The 16,158-nt window shown below is 48.7% G+C and overlaps 1 protein-coding gene across 2 annotated transcripts in view; it reads left to right on the plus strand.

Annotated features, from left to right (window-relative positions):
* Positions 1 to 2,309: 2,309 nt before the first annotated feature.
* Positions 2,310 to 16,158, plus strand: part of RYK (receptor like tyrosine kinase) — a 50,555-nt gene continuing 36,706 nt past the window's right edge. For both annotated transcript variants that reach the window (XM_027729331.2, XM_027729333.2), the window contains exon 1: positions 2,310 to 2,658. In XM_027729331.2, the coding sequence (XP_027585132.1) occupies positions 2,385 to 2,658 (274 nt within the window). In that variant the 5' untranslated portion in view covers positions 2,310 to 2,384. The remainder of the gene's footprint in view (positions 2,659 to 16,158) is intronic.

The following is a 16,158-nucleotide window of genomic DNA, read 5'->3' on the forward strand; positions in this document are numbered from 1 at the left end:
AATTCAAAGCTATTAATGGTCATAAATGAATATTGTGACGCTTCTGCTGAAAACCTCAATCAAGCAGGCAGCTCCCAGCGATGGATTTGCCGACAGCAAAGCTGTCACTGCTCTCCAGAGGAGCTGGAGAGCGGCCAGGTGTGACAGCAGGTAGGAAGGTGATGATGGAGGCAGCTCCTCAGCCTGGAGGAGGGAGGAATGAGGCGTGTTTAGGTCAATAGCCAGCTCGGAAAAACAAAATCCACTTCCCTAGCTGATCAGAACAGAGGTTTTGTGTTTCAGGGGAAAGGTGGATATCTTGAAAAGGGGGTTTGCGCCAAACTGCCACAGAAACCCTTACTTTTGAAATTCTGCACAGCAGAGGATTGTGGGAAAAGGTCAGGAATGTTTGTATAGGAGAATCAAAGTCTCACGCTGGAATTTAATGTTGTTTTCATCATTGGGCTTGATTATTATTGCATTCTTTTAAAATATATCAGCTGTCAAGCAGCCCTGCTGCTGGCATTCCGTACTGTAACAGAACAGGAGACGTGTTTACAGTTTGGATTTTACTTCAGGATCATTACAGGCAGCAATGGCTTGGCTGGGGTTGAAATCACCATCCTCTGTGGGCCAAAGGCTCTCTGTTACAATGAAATGAAACACTGCTGCTGCTTCTTAGCTTTGACAGCACTGTGAGTTAAAAAAGCAGATTAAAATGTTAAATACAACATTGGTATGTTTTATATACTTATAAAAAGTGTATTTAAAATACCCTTATTTTTTAGTTTTAAAAATGTGACCTAAAAAGGACATTTTCTTCAACTAAAATGCTGGTATTCCAGTTGGGAAAGCTTCTGAGCAGTGTGTTGGGTTCTGGGTAGCAGGGGGGCTACAGGGGTGACTTCTTTGAGAAGCTGCCAGAAGCTTCCCCTGTGTTCAATGCAAACAATGCCAGCTGGCTCCAAAGTGGACTTCTCATTATCCTATTGATCTCATTGGTAATAGATTTCATAAATTTCCCCAAATTGGGTCTGTTTGGCCCAGGACAGTATAGCTGAATGATCTCCCCGTCCTTAGCTCGACTCATAAGCCCTTCACTACATTTTCTCTCCCCTGTCTGGCTGGGGAGGGCAGTGATGGGCTTTGGTGGGCACCAGGTGTCCCACCAGGATTGACCCACCACAATCAGTTATTCCAGGATTATCTTTTCTGGGATGTTTTGACAGAGCATTTCCAGCCATGTGTCCATGACCTGCCTTGGTCCATCATGGATGGATGGCCAGGACAGGCTGTTGGGCTGGAAGGGTTCAGGATGGAGCAATGACAGCCGAGGGGGGACGTGGGGATGCGTAGGGGGCTCAGGGCAAGTGTGAGGTGATTCGGTGGCAGCCCAGGGTGCAGCGCCCACTCCTGCCAGCCTTTCATCGGGATGGCGTCAGAGACCGTGAGGGACCTGGAAAAGGACTTGGGAGTGCTGGTGACAGCGGCTGGACACGAGCCCAGGTGTGCCCAGGTGGGCAGGAGGCCAAGGGCACCTGGGCTGTGTCACACCCAGAGTGGGTACAGGACAAGGGCAGGGATTGTCCCCCTGTGCTGGCACCGCTGAGGCCCCTCCAGGGCTGTGTCCAGTTCTGGGCTCCTCAGTTCAGGAAGGACATGGAGGGGCTGGAGCGTGTGCAGGGAAGGGAACGGAGCTGGGAAGGGGCTGGAGCAGCAGGAGGGGCTGAGGGAGCTGGGGGGGCTCAGCCTGGAGAAAAGGAGGCTCAGGGGGGACCTTCTGGCTCTGCAACCCCCTGACAGGAGGGGGGAGCCGGGGGGGGTCGGGCTCTGCTCCCAGGGAACAAGGGACAGGAGGAGAGGGAACGGCCTCAGGCTGTGCCAGGGGAGGGTCAGGTTGGACATCAGGAGGAATTTCTCCCTGGAAAGGGCTGTCAGTCCTTGGCAGGGGCTGTCCAGGGAGGTGGTGGAGTCCCCGTCTCTTGGAGGCGTCCAAGGAAGGACTGCACGTGGCACTGAGTGCTCTGGGCTGGGAGACAAGGTGGGGATCGGGCGCAGGTTGGACTCGATGACCTCAGAGGTTCATTCCAATCTCAGTGATTCTGTGAGTGGCAGGAGCCGCAGGATGTCCTTCCTCCTCCTCTTCCTCCCGGCCCCGGGCTGGATGCGGGAAGAGGCGGGAAGAGCCGTGAGAGGGATCCCCCCCCGCACTGAGGGGGCGCCCGCGGCGGCGGCGGGAGCGGCGCGTGCGCGGGGCGGGGCCTGGCGGCGGCCGCGCCGTGCGAGGGTCCGGCGGGGCGGGGGGTCCCGCCCGCGTCCCCCCGGCCCTCCCTCCCTCCCTCCCTCCTTCCCTCCTTCCTTCCCTCCTTCCCTCCCTCCCTCCGTCCCTCCGTCCCCGCCGAGCGATGGGGCCGCGGCGCCGGGAGCCCGGCGGGGGGCGGCGGGGCCGGCCCCGTGAGGCGGCGGGGGAGGCGGGCGCGGGGCCGTGGCGGTGCCGGCGGTTGCGGGGCCCGCGCCGCCATCTCCTCCGCCTGCTGCTGCCGCCGCCGCCGCTGCTGCTCCTGCTGCTGCTGCCCGTCCAGGGCCAGCCCGGCCCGCACGCCCCGGACTGGCCCCCCGGTGGCCCCGGGCCCAGCCTCAGCATCTACCTGAGCGAGGAGGAGGTGCGGCAGCTGATCGGTGAGTGCGGCCGGGGGCTCCGCGGGGCTTAGGTGGTGGGAGGGTCCGGGCTCTCAGCCGGGGCTGAGGGGCTTCCGTGGGGTTGGGGTGGAAGTTTGGATGGGGGCTGGAAGGGGATGGGATGCTGTGGGGATGGTGGGGGTCAGCAGGAGGAGGGGAGGGTGACCGTGGGGTCCAGGAGGCAGTAGGGGTGTCTCTGGGGCTGTTGGGAGGGAGACAGGTCTGGGGGTGCAGGGGAGGATGGAGAGGACGGAGAGGGCTGTGAGCGGGGATGAAGGACCTGGGGCTCAGGAGAGGATGGGGAGCCACGGGCTGTGGTGGGGATGGGTGAATCCAGGGATCTGCGTGGGTACTGTAGGACTGGCTGTGAGCGGGGATGAAGGACCTGGGCTCAGGAGAGGATAGGGGGCTGTGGGACTGGGGTGGAGATGGTGGGGGTCAGCAGGATCGGGGGGTGGCTGTGGGGGTCCGGGAGGCAATGGTGGGGGTCAGCAGGATCGGGGGATGGCTGTGGGGGTCCGGGAGGCAATGGTGGGGGTCAGCAGGATCGGGGGGTGGCTGTGGGGGTCCAGGAGGCAATGGTGAGAGTCAGCAGGATCGGAGGGTGGCTCAGGAGAGGATGGGGAGCTGTGGGACTGTGGTGGGAATGAGTGATTCCAGGGGTCTGCGTGGGTTTTGTAGGACTGGGGGAGCAGGGGGCTGTGGGGAGAATGGAGGACTCGGGAACGAGTCTCTGCTGGTCAGGGCTTCACCACGAGGGTGAGGGGCTCCCTCGGTTGGAGTGACCCGGGTGGTGTCCCGTGGGAGCAGGGTAAACCCTGGGAGAGGTGAGCTCAGTCTCGGGATTTAATTAGCCAGGCCGGTGACATGCAGAGGGCAGAGAGGAGACCTGGCAATAATTGGGTGCGTGTGTGAAAGGAATCTTAATTTCTAGGCAGGCTGACAATTGCTGCGCAAGGACTTGGAGGCAGTTCCTGAAGTCCCCCATCTGGCCCGCTGTGGAAGGCTTTTGCAGGAGTTCTGTGCTTGGAGAGTCTGACTTACACAAAGATTTGTTTTCTGTAGGCTTTGACTTGCTTAGGCTCTTGTTTAGAGTTGGTGGCTGGAGTCTCAAAACAAATCTGTTGGTGTCCCCAGTGATTTGTTTTTCCCAAGTGCCCTGTATTACTGCAGGCTGGAAAACTGGCAGTGCAAGACTTTATTTGCGTCAAATGGACAAAATAAAAATATCTCCAGTTAATTTGCACCCTGTGAGCATGTAGCTGACCCAAGTCAGGGGATCTGGGGAGTGAAGAGCGCTGTAAACACTTTTCCCTCATGGTGATCAGCATCCTGCTGTCGTCATTTTTACAGGACACGTGCTTTTTGCTGCCACATGCTCCTTTACAGATAGAGGGTGAAAATGTCAGGCTTTCTGGTTAGCTGGGATTCTGAACAGGTAGTTAATCTTGGAAGTAGTGACTGGTAAGGTTTGAGCTATCCCGAGCCCACTGCCTGAAATCTGTGTTGGCTGGATTTGCACAGGCTTCCTTGGCCCACTACAGTAATTATGCATCTTGAAGTAGCAGCTGAGCAGGGAATATCTGCTGTTATGATTTTTTAAGTGAAATTTCATCCTACAACCTCCCTTATGGGTGTCTGTTAATGTGGCTGAAGGCACTTATTACTCAGCTGTCTGTGACTGGTTTATGTCATTTTAAGTATCTGACACAAGTGATCTGTTTTGCTTCTGTGACCCCAGAGTTGGTTAAATTGGAGTCCAGTGTGGAGATAAACTGGCACTTCTTTCAGTTAGTGGGGTTCAGATCACTAGAAGTCTCTTGCAAACTAAACTTCCAGGAACTAAATTGTGTTGTTGGCATGAGCAGATTTAAATTTATGGGTATCCTTTACACTTGCTGTTGTAGGTGAGGTGTAGTTTAGTGAGGCATCTAGAACAGGCACTCAAATCAGCAGTACCTTTATATATTCCTCTGGCAGAAGAAAATCCAGAGGAACAGACAGTTTTATTCCAGTTCCTCACACTTTAGAAAGCAAACCCCAGCCATTTGATATGTTCCATTTTGTAGTATGTGACTGGGACTTACTACAATCATGTTCATGGTGTAAGGGCTTGTAGTGATGTGCAGACTTGCAAAGAGCAGGGAGGGGGTTCAGCTTCTGGAACTTCCCCGGGAAAAGCCGTGGTTCAGCAGATGTTGGGATAGTCAGTCACGGGGACAGGAAGATGTGAAGCGAAGTGTTAAGTTCAGTGAAGCTGTTAATAATAGAAACTGGATTCTTTCAGCTTTTGTCTCTAAACAAACTCTGTCTCTGCTACTGTCTTGCTGTGGCTGAACAGAAACTCTCAGGACTTTCTGAAGTGCTCATAAACCCAACTGTTACACGGAGTTATTGCAGTTACTACAACCTGTGGTGTGTTCATGCTTCTTAATATCATCCCTGTACATCTTCAGGGACTTGCTGCAGATTATTTGTGGCTGCTGTTCTTTGTGGCGTGGAGGCAGGACAGATACTGTGATTTATGGTGAAAACTGCCTGCTCCTTTCCTGTGTGCTTAATGCCAGATTTCCACCATTGGGCTGTGGGATTCTGGCCATGTGTCTGCCTTAGGAGGAGTTGTTTTGAAATCTTCAGAACTTTACACAGAAGAAAGCTGGAGGAAACTGGCTTGTCTTGTTGTGTGAGGTGGATTTTTGTTTTGAAACGCTGCAGAGTTCTCAGGGTCTGAAGGCAGGACTTGCTATATGGCAGGCAGATGGTGTCTCCGACAGAAATATCTCTTGCCCTTCCCATGGAAAATGTTCCCAACCACCCAGACTATAAGCCTTTGAGAAAAAGAATCTGTGGTTTCCACACAGTTGAATGTGTCAGATTCCACTCACACCATGCAGGATTCAGCGATAGATGGGATAAAGGTAGAAGGAGAGAGGAGTTAGTCGAGGGGACTTGATTGACACAACTCCAGCATGGCAGCAGGAGCCAGAGGTGTCGGGGTGAGAGCAGGGATGGGGTACAGGGTCAGGGAGAGTTGGTGAGGAGGAAGAGAAGTGCTGCTTGCTGGGGAGAGACACCCAGAGCACCACAACGTTTTTAGGGGTGTCAGTGAACTCTCTTGGCACTGTGATCTGTAGTTTTTTGGAGCTGGTTCATAGAGCTGAAATATTGTTACTCTTCTGGAGTGACTGACTGCAGATGTGATAACACCGCCTGATCCTGTCCCCTTTTCCGGTGATTGCTCTGGGATGCTGAATACGCAGAGCCGATGGTGTGAAGTTAGTGATGAGTTATTCAGTAGAAAGTCTCTACTTGATTTAGTGACTTCCATTCCAATTTTCCCACGAAATCAGAATGTGATTTGCCTCATGTTGAAATGCTCTATTGTTCTGCTTTTCACAGGATCATGGGATGTAAAGGCCCATGTATCCCTGCTTTGCGGGCAGTGAGCTCAGGTTCAGAGATTAAGGTAGAAAATATCCATTATTGTTAGATAACTAACTTTCGTAATTGAGGATCAGGTCTAGTCTGTTGCACACAGTGTTACTTGGCACTTAGAGCATTCCTGGTGTGTCCCTTAGACCTTAACTGTGAGTTCCCAGCAGTTCTGCAGCTCAGCCTCACAGGAGACCTAAGGTTCTACCCTCTGATTACAAGGACCAGAATCAATAGCTGCCTGTGCAAACTTGGCTTAAACAGCTCTCCTGGCACTGCAGGCAGTTCTTTTGCAGCATTCATGGCAGGAACAAGGTGCTTAAGCAGCAGAGGACAGTCCTTTCTGCCCTTGCAGGTTTTTGGTTTTTTTTTGGAGACTGCATGGCTTTCAGCTGTGAACTTGGTCTTGTGGCTAGCCCTCCTTCTCATATGGCTCTGGGTCTTTTTGGAGCCAGGTCTGGTCTGAGTGTTAACTGAGACTTTAGTCCCAGGAGAGGAAAATACCACATTATCATGTAACTAAGGGTTATCATAATGGATATGTACCAGGGGGGCTAAATTAGAATTGCAGGGGTCAGAAGTCCTACAATGTTTGCATTGAGTTTCCAAATTTACTATTCTCTGGCCTAGTTTCTTCTAAGTAATCACTGAATGCTGTCTGCTGTTGGTTTTATATTTGCACTTGCTTAATTGCAGAGTTAGATTAATTTGACACTGATGTGACTTTCATGTTCTAGAATTTCATTAGAAGCTGCTGTGCAGCTTACCAAAATGACTTGTCTGGGTGTAAGATGCAAAACTGATGCAAAATCTATTACAGCAGTGGGTTGGTTGTGTTTTAAATTGTGCTGCTGACTCACAGGGTGGTTGAGGTTGGCAGGGACCTCCGGAGGTCATCTGGTCCCACTCCCTGCCCAAGCAGGGCCACCCAGAGCTGGTTGTCCAGCACCACATCCAGAAGCTTTTGGACATCTCTGAGTTTGGAGACTCCACCACTTCTGTGGGCAAGCTGTGCCAGTGCTTGGTCACCCTCAGTATATCAGTTTTTCCCGATGTTAACACAGACCCTCCTGTGTTTCAGTTTGTGCCCATTGCCTCTGGTCCTGTCACTGGGCAGAGCCTGTCTCCATCCTCTTTGCACATACCTTCAGACACTTACTTATGTTGCTGAGATTCCCCCTGAGCCAGCTGTTCTCCAGGCTGAACAGCTCTAGCTTTCTCAGCCTCTCCTCATAGGAGAGGTGCTCCAGTCCCTTTAATACTCTTTGCACCCTTCCCTGGATCTGCTCCAGTAACTCCATGACTCTTGTGTTGGGGAGCCCAGTGCTCCAGGCGTGACTGAGCAGAGCCCTGGGAAATTATAGGCCACATGCAATTTTGTATATTAGAAATGGAGTCTAAACATCATCTTATTGCAGCAGATGATCTTAATGAAAGATATCTTCGTCTCGTACTGTGAAAGAGCTTTCTCGATGGCACTGTTTTGGGGAGTTGGCCTCAGGAGTTCACATCAAAAGTGCTTTATGGTGCTTGCACTGAGGCTATAGTGACTGGAAATCCTATTGTTCCTTCGTCGCCTGGTTGTTATAAAAGGGAGCAGAAAGTAGGTATTCCTTTTGATTCTTGGAAAGCTTCAGGGCCTTGTTAAAATCCTCCCTGTCTTGGGCGTCATCACAACCTGGAGCACCGGCGAGCCAGCGCTGTGCTCCGAGTGCCGCTGTTGTTAGCAGCACCCAAGATCATTTTCCATGGGACATGGGTAACTCACAGGAACTGGAAAAAATACAGCAAAGAGCCTCTGTGGTTGCAGGAAGGTGAAGGAGGTGTCCCCCAGGGAGCAGGTATTTGAGTACCCCCACGGTGTGGAAGCAAGTGTCTGTGGTACGTGACCTACAGCTCAGAATCTGTTTCTGCTCTCTGTGTTTTCTTAAATCTTCATTTTCTAGCTTTTGAGTGCTTGACTCTGAAGAAGAGAAGGTTTTTGCATGCTGTATGGAAAAATAAGTGTCGTGTCGCTGTGGTCCACGTGCCTGTCTTTGCAGGAGTACAAAAGCCTGCCTGGTAATGCTCTGTGGTACCATTCAAAAGGGACTTAAAATGGAGATTTATGTAGGTGCCCACCTGCATGGGAAGGGTATAAAACTTCTAATCCTGACAGTCACTGTGCACTGAAACAAAACTGACCTGCTGAAAGTATTCTGATCCATCCCAGTGAACTGAAGTGCTGTTTTTAGGGTGATGGGTCTTTTACCTCTCCCAGTAAAGCCCTTTGCCCTGATGGGTGTGCAGTAGCTGGTGTTTTGGGTGATGTGATCCAGCCTGCTCTGGAGCAGGGGTGCAGCAGCAGCAGGTCAGGACAAGTTCCCTGTGGAGTTGAGCAGCCTGTGCTCATTCTGGAGCCTCTCCATGCCTTTCTGTCTGATTTACAGAGCACCACAGCTCATGTCTGTACTGAGGCTTACGAGAACAAGCTGCATTTGGGGTTCCTTGGCCCCTTTCCATTATTTTACCTCCCTTTTAGTTTGCAAAGTTCAAATAACTTGTGGAGAGCTGTTTGAGATGTGTGCAGTCATCTGTACTTACTGCAGTATTTGTAATGCTTGCAGACCTGCAGAGGAATACACTTCTGGAAGCTTGAAATGGCCTGTGGAAGGCCATTGGGAGTGACTCCAGTGGAGGCAGCCCCTGGCCTGGGTTAGGATTGCTTTGAAATCATATTCTGTGTGATGCCATTAGGAGGGAAGTTCAGGAATTAAACTTCAGTCCTTGTGTGTGTTGATCTGCTCAGCATTGCTGAGATGGGGGGTTGATTTCTGAATCCTGCTTTAGCACACCAGCTGATGTGTTGGGATTTAAACTGCCGGGGGCTCCATGTGAATCCTGCCTGGAGAAGGCGATTTCCTTCTCCAGACTGGTGTTCGGGAGGGATTGCAGGGGCAGCTCTGTCTGCGCTCAGCCCTGGGAGGGAACAGCCATTTCAGCTCCCCAGAGGCCAAGGGCTGCCTAGTGATAAATGTTTGTGGCTCTTGGAACATTTGTGTGTCAGGGACTTGGAAGAAACCTGACCTCTGGGACTGAAGGCTGGACTGTTTTTGGGGGGGGGGGAAATTCCCAAAGCTGCATTCCTCGCTGCCGTGACTTTACACCTGCGTTGGGTTTGGCAGCATCCTATTTATCACTGGTGATTGTTTGGCCTCTTGGAATACTGCTCTCTTTCTCCCTCCAGTATGTGGACAGAATGGGAACAAGGGAGAGGAAATGGAGGCGCAGCTCCCTGCATGCATGAGAAAAGTCAGCAAGAAGGGCTCAGGATACTGGGAGGAAGGCAGGGACCAAAACTGCTCCTAAACACCACCTGGGCAGAGGGAAGTACAGGAGATAGGGATCATGTTCACAGGCATGAAAAATCCCCGGGTGGCATTTTCCTGAGAGTGGGAGCTGTGGAGGCAACTGTGCTGTACCCTCTGGGTACTTTAAAGGATGAAGCATCTGGGGAAGCCTTGTGTTTTTCTCCTCCCCTTCTGCTATTCAGAACTGTGTTTGGATACTGGAAGAGCTGAATTAATGAGACAGATTCCAAATGTGTTGATTCACAGTTGTGCTGAGCTCCAGCGAAATGGCTTGATGACTAATTCCTACCTGACACTATCCAGACTGCAATATCAGGGAGGCTCCCACTTTCCTCACAGTGGGAGGGTGTTCAGTTGGAGTTACTGCTCTGTACCTTGGTGTGCAGTGTTTGAGTGGCACTGAGCTCTCAGCTGGGAGAGCCGAGTACAGGGTGAAGTGAATTTAACGAGTTGTGCCTGATGAATTGATTCCCCCCCCCCCCCTTTTTTTCCCCTGGAATGGCAGCAGCACCAGCAGCTCCCATGTAGGAATGAATGCTAACACTCTGTGCAAATGCCTCGTAGGGGCACAAAGGGCGCCGTGGCAGAGGCTTCAAATGCATTATTCCTCTTCCATCGCCACCTTTGTCCTTCTTCCAAGCGGATAACTCACATATTTGCACTGGCTGCTCCAGAGCTCTGGGAGCAGAGGCAGCAGCATGAAACTAATGTGGTGCTTTAGAATTTCACTGCCACTTACTGGGTGTTGAATAGCTGTAATTAAATTAACCAGTGTATTGATTTCAGCACGCTGCTTGGGAAAGAGCAGAGCAGGAACACAGGCATGGGAGCTGCTGCTCCAGAGGCTTGGAAAGCTGCAGGATACGTCAGCAACACCAGTGGAGCTGAGCAGGCTGATAAACTAAAGATGGTGATCCTCTCCAAGCTGTTTGGGCCTTAATGAAGTTGGTTGAAGGCCTTGCAGGGTAATTCCTATTAAAAGAAAAGCATGCTAAGCTCCGTGGGTGTAGAGGTGGCCACAAGAGCAAACAGACCTGGTTTGGTTTGTGTGGAGCTTGGTTTTGGGTTAAACAATCCGTGTCACTGGGATGGAAGTGTTCTAAGCATGTCAGAAGAGGTAAGATTATCCCTTCAGCACAGAACTGGGAGCGTGAGTTCCAAGGCTGAGAAGTCTGAAGCACCGAGGGTGTATGTATTTTTTCTAATACATTTTTAATTTATTTGTACTCCCTTGGGTCCTGGTTCCTGGAATAGCCCTGGCCCTTGGCAGGGACGCTGTTCTGAAGGTCTTGCCTGCAGGGATAACTAAATCAGCATGTGGGAGCATTACTGTAACTAAATGAAATAAAAAAAAATGGCACCGCTTCTGTGGGTAGGTGACACTAAAATACCACAAACACACGTTATTCATGAGCCCAAATGAATCTGACAGACCTGTGTTAGGTGGTGGAGTTCTGGCTGGGAAGTTACAGCAGGTCCCTTCCAAAGCTTTGTGACACTACTGAGCATTTGGTGGGAAGTTCCTCTGTTTTGAGGTTTGTGCTCTTGGACAGCTGCAGTTCATGAGGATGGAACACTTTGGTTTTCTCTTCTCAGTGTTTGCTTTCATTCTATCTCCAAAGGAGCATCAAACTTCACGTTCCAATAACGATGAGATTTGCCATTGCTGCTGAGGTAAATTTTTATTTCGTGAATACACCAGCTATTCTGTGTGCTAAGAATAAAGTTCTATTTTCTCATTAAAGTTAGATTTATTTTTTAATATTAAAGTTCCCTTCCAGTCTCCCCCAGCCCTGCACCTGGGCTGTTCCTGTTCCACCTGTCCCATTTCCCTTTGCCCTCTGTAGGTCACTGCCACTAATTTTCCTCTGCCTTCAAGTATCTGTTTTGTGCATCTCTCCTGCCTCTTTCCTTTGGAATCAGCCCTTCAGGTAACTCGTGCACCATCCTGGCTATTTAATAGCAAAGTGGCTCCTGGTTTTGGTGGGAGTTTATTAGTTTGTTTTTTTTTCCTTGAGATGGGCAAATTTCATTTAGAAAGATGTTCTCAGGACAGAGTTCACTTGTGTTCTGCTCTGAGGTGAGGTATGTGGTGTTGCTTTGGGGTTTTTTTTCCCCCATTAAGGTGAGTGTCATCTTTTAACGATTTCCACAGTGGTCTTTATATCCCACCTATCAGAAAAATGAAGGTTTTATTCTGTAGATGAAGGAGAGAAGAACAAGCAGGCAGGTGGTTGAAATGTAGTTGTTGCTGCTGTTCAGAGACAAATAAAGGGTAAGCAGATGGGGTTTAGGAACAATAAATGTCTTCTTTTTAGAATGGATTGAGTTAAATATTGCTTTTACTTCGGCAAGTGACGTCTCCTGAGGGAGCTTCTTCTGTGGAGGGGAAGAAGTCCTCTTTGACTTTCCCACTTTCAGTGGGAAAAATCCCATTTGCCTGTGGTGTTGAACTTGCAAATTGTATTTAACAGCATCAATAAGGTGAATTAGAGAAGATCTGTCTGTGAAGATTCACAAGGACTTAATGAGGGCTCTCAGCTCAGAGTTTTTCTGTTGTTTGCTGGATGCTGGGAAGCTTCCTGCTAAGATTTCCTGCTGGGGACTCTTGGTTGCTTTTCAAGGATGCATTAGTTGCCTTGAAGTTCTGACAAGTATTTCCTCAAAGGGAAAGCCTTGCTTGTTGTTTTGCACCTCCAGCTCAGGGAAAGTTAACTCTTCACAGGTAACAAATAACCAAAGTCCACATGCCCTCTTGTTGCTGCTCGTTGGAGTCCTGGAGCTGGCAGAGCTGCAAGTGTTGCTGGGTTTGTGCTGATTATTTGTTTTTCAACTTGACACTGGACATCCTTTGACTCTCCCTGGCACCCGTGTTAGGGGAGTGAAAAGCTGTTTCTTCATCATCTTTGTGTTGCTGAAGGTTTAAAGTTTTTTTTTTCCCTGTGATATTTTTCATCAGTCATCTTTTCCACAGGCTCCTGGCTGTAAGGTGTTTAAAAACAAGTATTTCAGCCCAAATTCCTGACCAGCAGCTATAACTGACAGGCCATAGCTTTGTGGAAAACCTAAGTAAAAGTGCAAGTGGAAGGCTGTGATCTGTGAGTGGTTTTATTAAAGCAAAGTTCATTTTGTTGTTATGCACAAATAGGATGCATAAAGTTCTTTGTGTGTCTCTATATTCAGATGCTTAGTACTGCATTCCCAGTAGTTTATTGTTTTCTGAACTAAATTGATCCATGGGGATCAGTTTGCATTTGTTTTCCTCATTTTTTTTTTTTTAACTCCCAGTTGTAGTTTCAGCTCTGCATAGGCTGATTGTTGAAGTGAATTAATTAAGCACATTCAAGCTAAGAAGGCTTGCTCTGGGAAAGTGTGCTCACTACCCCCCAAAAAAAGAAGTTGCAGTAGTCAAGAGCTGATTTTTAATTCTTCAGCCACATTTCCTTGTCCTTAGGCTGTATTTTTCAGCGGACATTTGCAGAACCTGCTGCAAAAAAAGGAAGACTTAGGCTTTAAAGTCAGTGTTTCAGATTTAGGGTGCACTTTAAGTGAAAGGAAAATGCAAGTGAAAAGAAGATGCCTTTCTTCAAGAAGGTAAATTGTCCAGTGGTGGGAGAATCCGGTGTGTTTATGGGGCAGGACTTGGGAAGTGGGTGGTGGTGGAGGGGTGTTGAAGCTCGAGGTTCCTACTCCTTCAACGTGGATGTTCATGCTGGAGTGGAAACTTCTGGTCTGGCCAGAGGACTAACCCAGAGGCCTGATTCTCTGGAGCACATAATAGAACAAATAGAATATTTATGTGAATATAACAACTCACTGAACTGGGTAACTCTTCCGAATTAATTAGTTTCGGTGGCTGTGAGTCAGGACCAGGAGTGGCTTCGCTCTGGGAGGGCTGGGGTGGTTTGATGTCACACTGCAGAGATTTCTCAGCTGCTGATGAAGAAACTCCTTCAAATTACAGACCAGAACATTAGGAAAACAGGCCCAAATTACAGATCAGAACATTAGGAAAACAGGCCCTAATTTCAGTCCTTTCTGTGCTGCGACAGATAATTATGTCAGCTCTTGTTGCCAGACTGCTCTTAATGAAATGCTGCTTTTTGCAATATTTTAGCCCTAGTCTAACAGCAATCTCATCCAACTCTTGCATTGCACACTCATTTTTTAAATCTCCCAGTTCAGACAAAATGTGCCAGAATTATGTTATGATGATTTGAAATGATTAAGTAATTAAGTGTAACCCCAGGTGACAGACTCCTAAACACTGTTGTGTTTAAGAAGAACACGTTATTACTAGTAGATGTTGCAGGACAGATTTACTTCATAAGAATAAAATCCAATTTTCCCATGCTGATAGAGGCAAGTTTCTTTTGTATATTGTGCTTGAAAAGAAAGAAAAAAAAGAGAGTTGAAGCCAGACTGCGTTTGCACAAGGACATTTGAAAAGAAGTGTTTTGTTAGGCTGCTGGACTGACATGATTCAATTTTGTCATGAACACAAGGGCTGCCCAGCGTCTTTGCCATCTGGGAATGAAACTTGGCCTCTCCCCTTCCTTTCTGAGCTTTTTCAGATCTTTTGTTATGTTAAACAGTGCAAAGAATGACAGACTTTCTCTGTGCTGCTTCTTAAATTTACCTTTTTGTTTGCCTTCAACTTTAATTTATTCTTCCAAAGCTGTGCCCGAGATACAAAGATGGGGAAGTTCATAATGAGATTTAGGGACTGCCTGGGTGAAAGGGTGGTGGCTTTGCCTGGAAATCCAGGCAGTTAAACTCCCTGAGGAGTGTTCCCCCACTTGTTTGCTCTCCCTGCCTTTGGCTTGCTGGAGGCTGAACTAAGGAACGTTGCCAGGCAGGTGTCAGTGTGCAAGTGTGAAGGGAAAAGGCGAAATGCAGAATTAAAGCAATTCTGAGTTAAACTTCAGCTTTCAGGGTGAGACTCAGATCCCACAGCCCATCGGCGAGCTCTGGCTCCCACTGCTGTTCTCTGCAATGCCCTGTGTGATTCCTGACCTGTGTGGACCTTCCCAGTGCCTTCCCTTACGGCTGGGATGTGGTGCAGCTCCTCTGTCAGGAAGCACACACCTGCCTGTGCCTGCCCAGAGCACAGGGAAGGGGCTGTTTGTCACTGGCAGGTTCAGCTGTGATTTTTTTTGGTGTGATTTGTTGGCCTGATTGAGATAAATTATACAGACAAAGTGCTTCAGGAATTCAGGATTGAGGTGGGGAGGCAGCAAGAGGATGAAAACTGGTCTGGAAGCAGAACTATCCCGTGGTGGATTGGAGGTAGGGAGATAGGAGCTTGGTTGTTGGGGAAGGACTCTGGTTCTTAGCTGTGCATGGGCAGTGGAATTTTATCTTTAGTTCACTGATGGGAAAAGATGTGCTAGAGAGGAAATGTTTTCATTGTTGATAAACTTAAAAGGAAAAAATTATTGTTCAGTATTGAAACCTTGGTATTTCCCAGGTTTGTAACTACTGGTTTCTGGGCTTTGAGAAAGCCTTTATCCAAATTCCTAGGGGAAAAAAAATCCAGTGAGAAGCTATTGGGAGATACTGCCTGTGAGTTTAATCACAGAATCCCGGAATGGTTTGGGGTGGATCTTAAATCTCACCCAGTCCCACCCCTGCCATGGGCAGGGTCACCTTCCACTAGCCCAGGTTGCTCCAAGCCCCATCCAGCCTGGCCTTGGACACTTCCAGGGATCCAGGGGCAGCCACAGCTTCTCTGGGCATCCTGTGCCAGGGCCTCCCCACCCTCACGGGGAAGGATTTCTTCCCAATATCCCATCTAACCCTGCCCTCTGGCGGTGAGAAGCCATTCCCCCTTGTTCTATCACTGCATACCCTTCTCCAAAGTCCCACTCCAACCCTCCTGTTAGGAACTTTAGGAAATTTGTGATCCACAGACACCAAAAACACAGAGGATTTGCTGGTAAAGTGTCCCTGTGTCCTTGGGTTAATTCTTCCATAGGCAGTTTCTGTAGCCCCCTGACACTGAGCCAGGCCATTTTCTGCTTTTTTTATGAATTAAGAGCAATTGTACAAAACCTCTGAAATTATTTTTCTATACCAGTCTTAAAGCATAATTTTTTCGAGCCATAAAACACGATGTTGATTCTCGTGTGGGTCTTACATGGTGCTGTTGAAATTCATATTATTAGTGTCACCTGTTAGTGTGGAGCTTTTTATGGCAGCACAGGCATTAAAACATTAGTGGGCTCCAGAATCAAATTACTCAGTGTTGTACCACCATTAGAGCTTAAAGGTTTGATTGGTTTTCTGTAGGGTAATTTGGTTTTGGACCCCTTTAGATGATATTGCCCCTCAAGATATTTCCGCTTGACAGCTTCAGTTAGGGTTGCTTTTTATATTACTTTTATAAAGGCAGGTTTTTACCACAGGCACTTTTATTGCCATAAACCCATTTGATTTCTATGACCAGTTTCTCTACAGGGTTTATATTAAATCAAGGATTATCACCCTGAAATTCTGCAATGTTTTTGTGAACCTGTGGTTTCTGGGGGGACCATTTATCAGCAGATGAGGTGTTCTTTATTCCAGAAGCAGCTTCCTTGCTCTAGTTTCATTGTTTCACCTGCTAATCCTTTTGCCCTCGTATTTTGTTTTAAATAACTTGTACTTATTTGGGTTGATTTGAATACTTTGTTTAGTAGGTTTATGCCCATAAAACTTCCTATCTTGATTGGAATAG

Source organism: Pipra filicauda, unplaced genomic scaffold, assembly GCF_003945595.2.
Source record: "Pipra filicauda isolate LSUMZ 115617 unplaced genomic scaffold, ASM394559v2 scaffold146_size1912638_pilon, whole genome shotgun sequence".
Classification (NCBI taxonomy): domain Eukaryota; kingdom Metazoa; phylum Chordata; class Aves; order Passeriformes; family Pipridae; genus Pipra; species Pipra filicauda.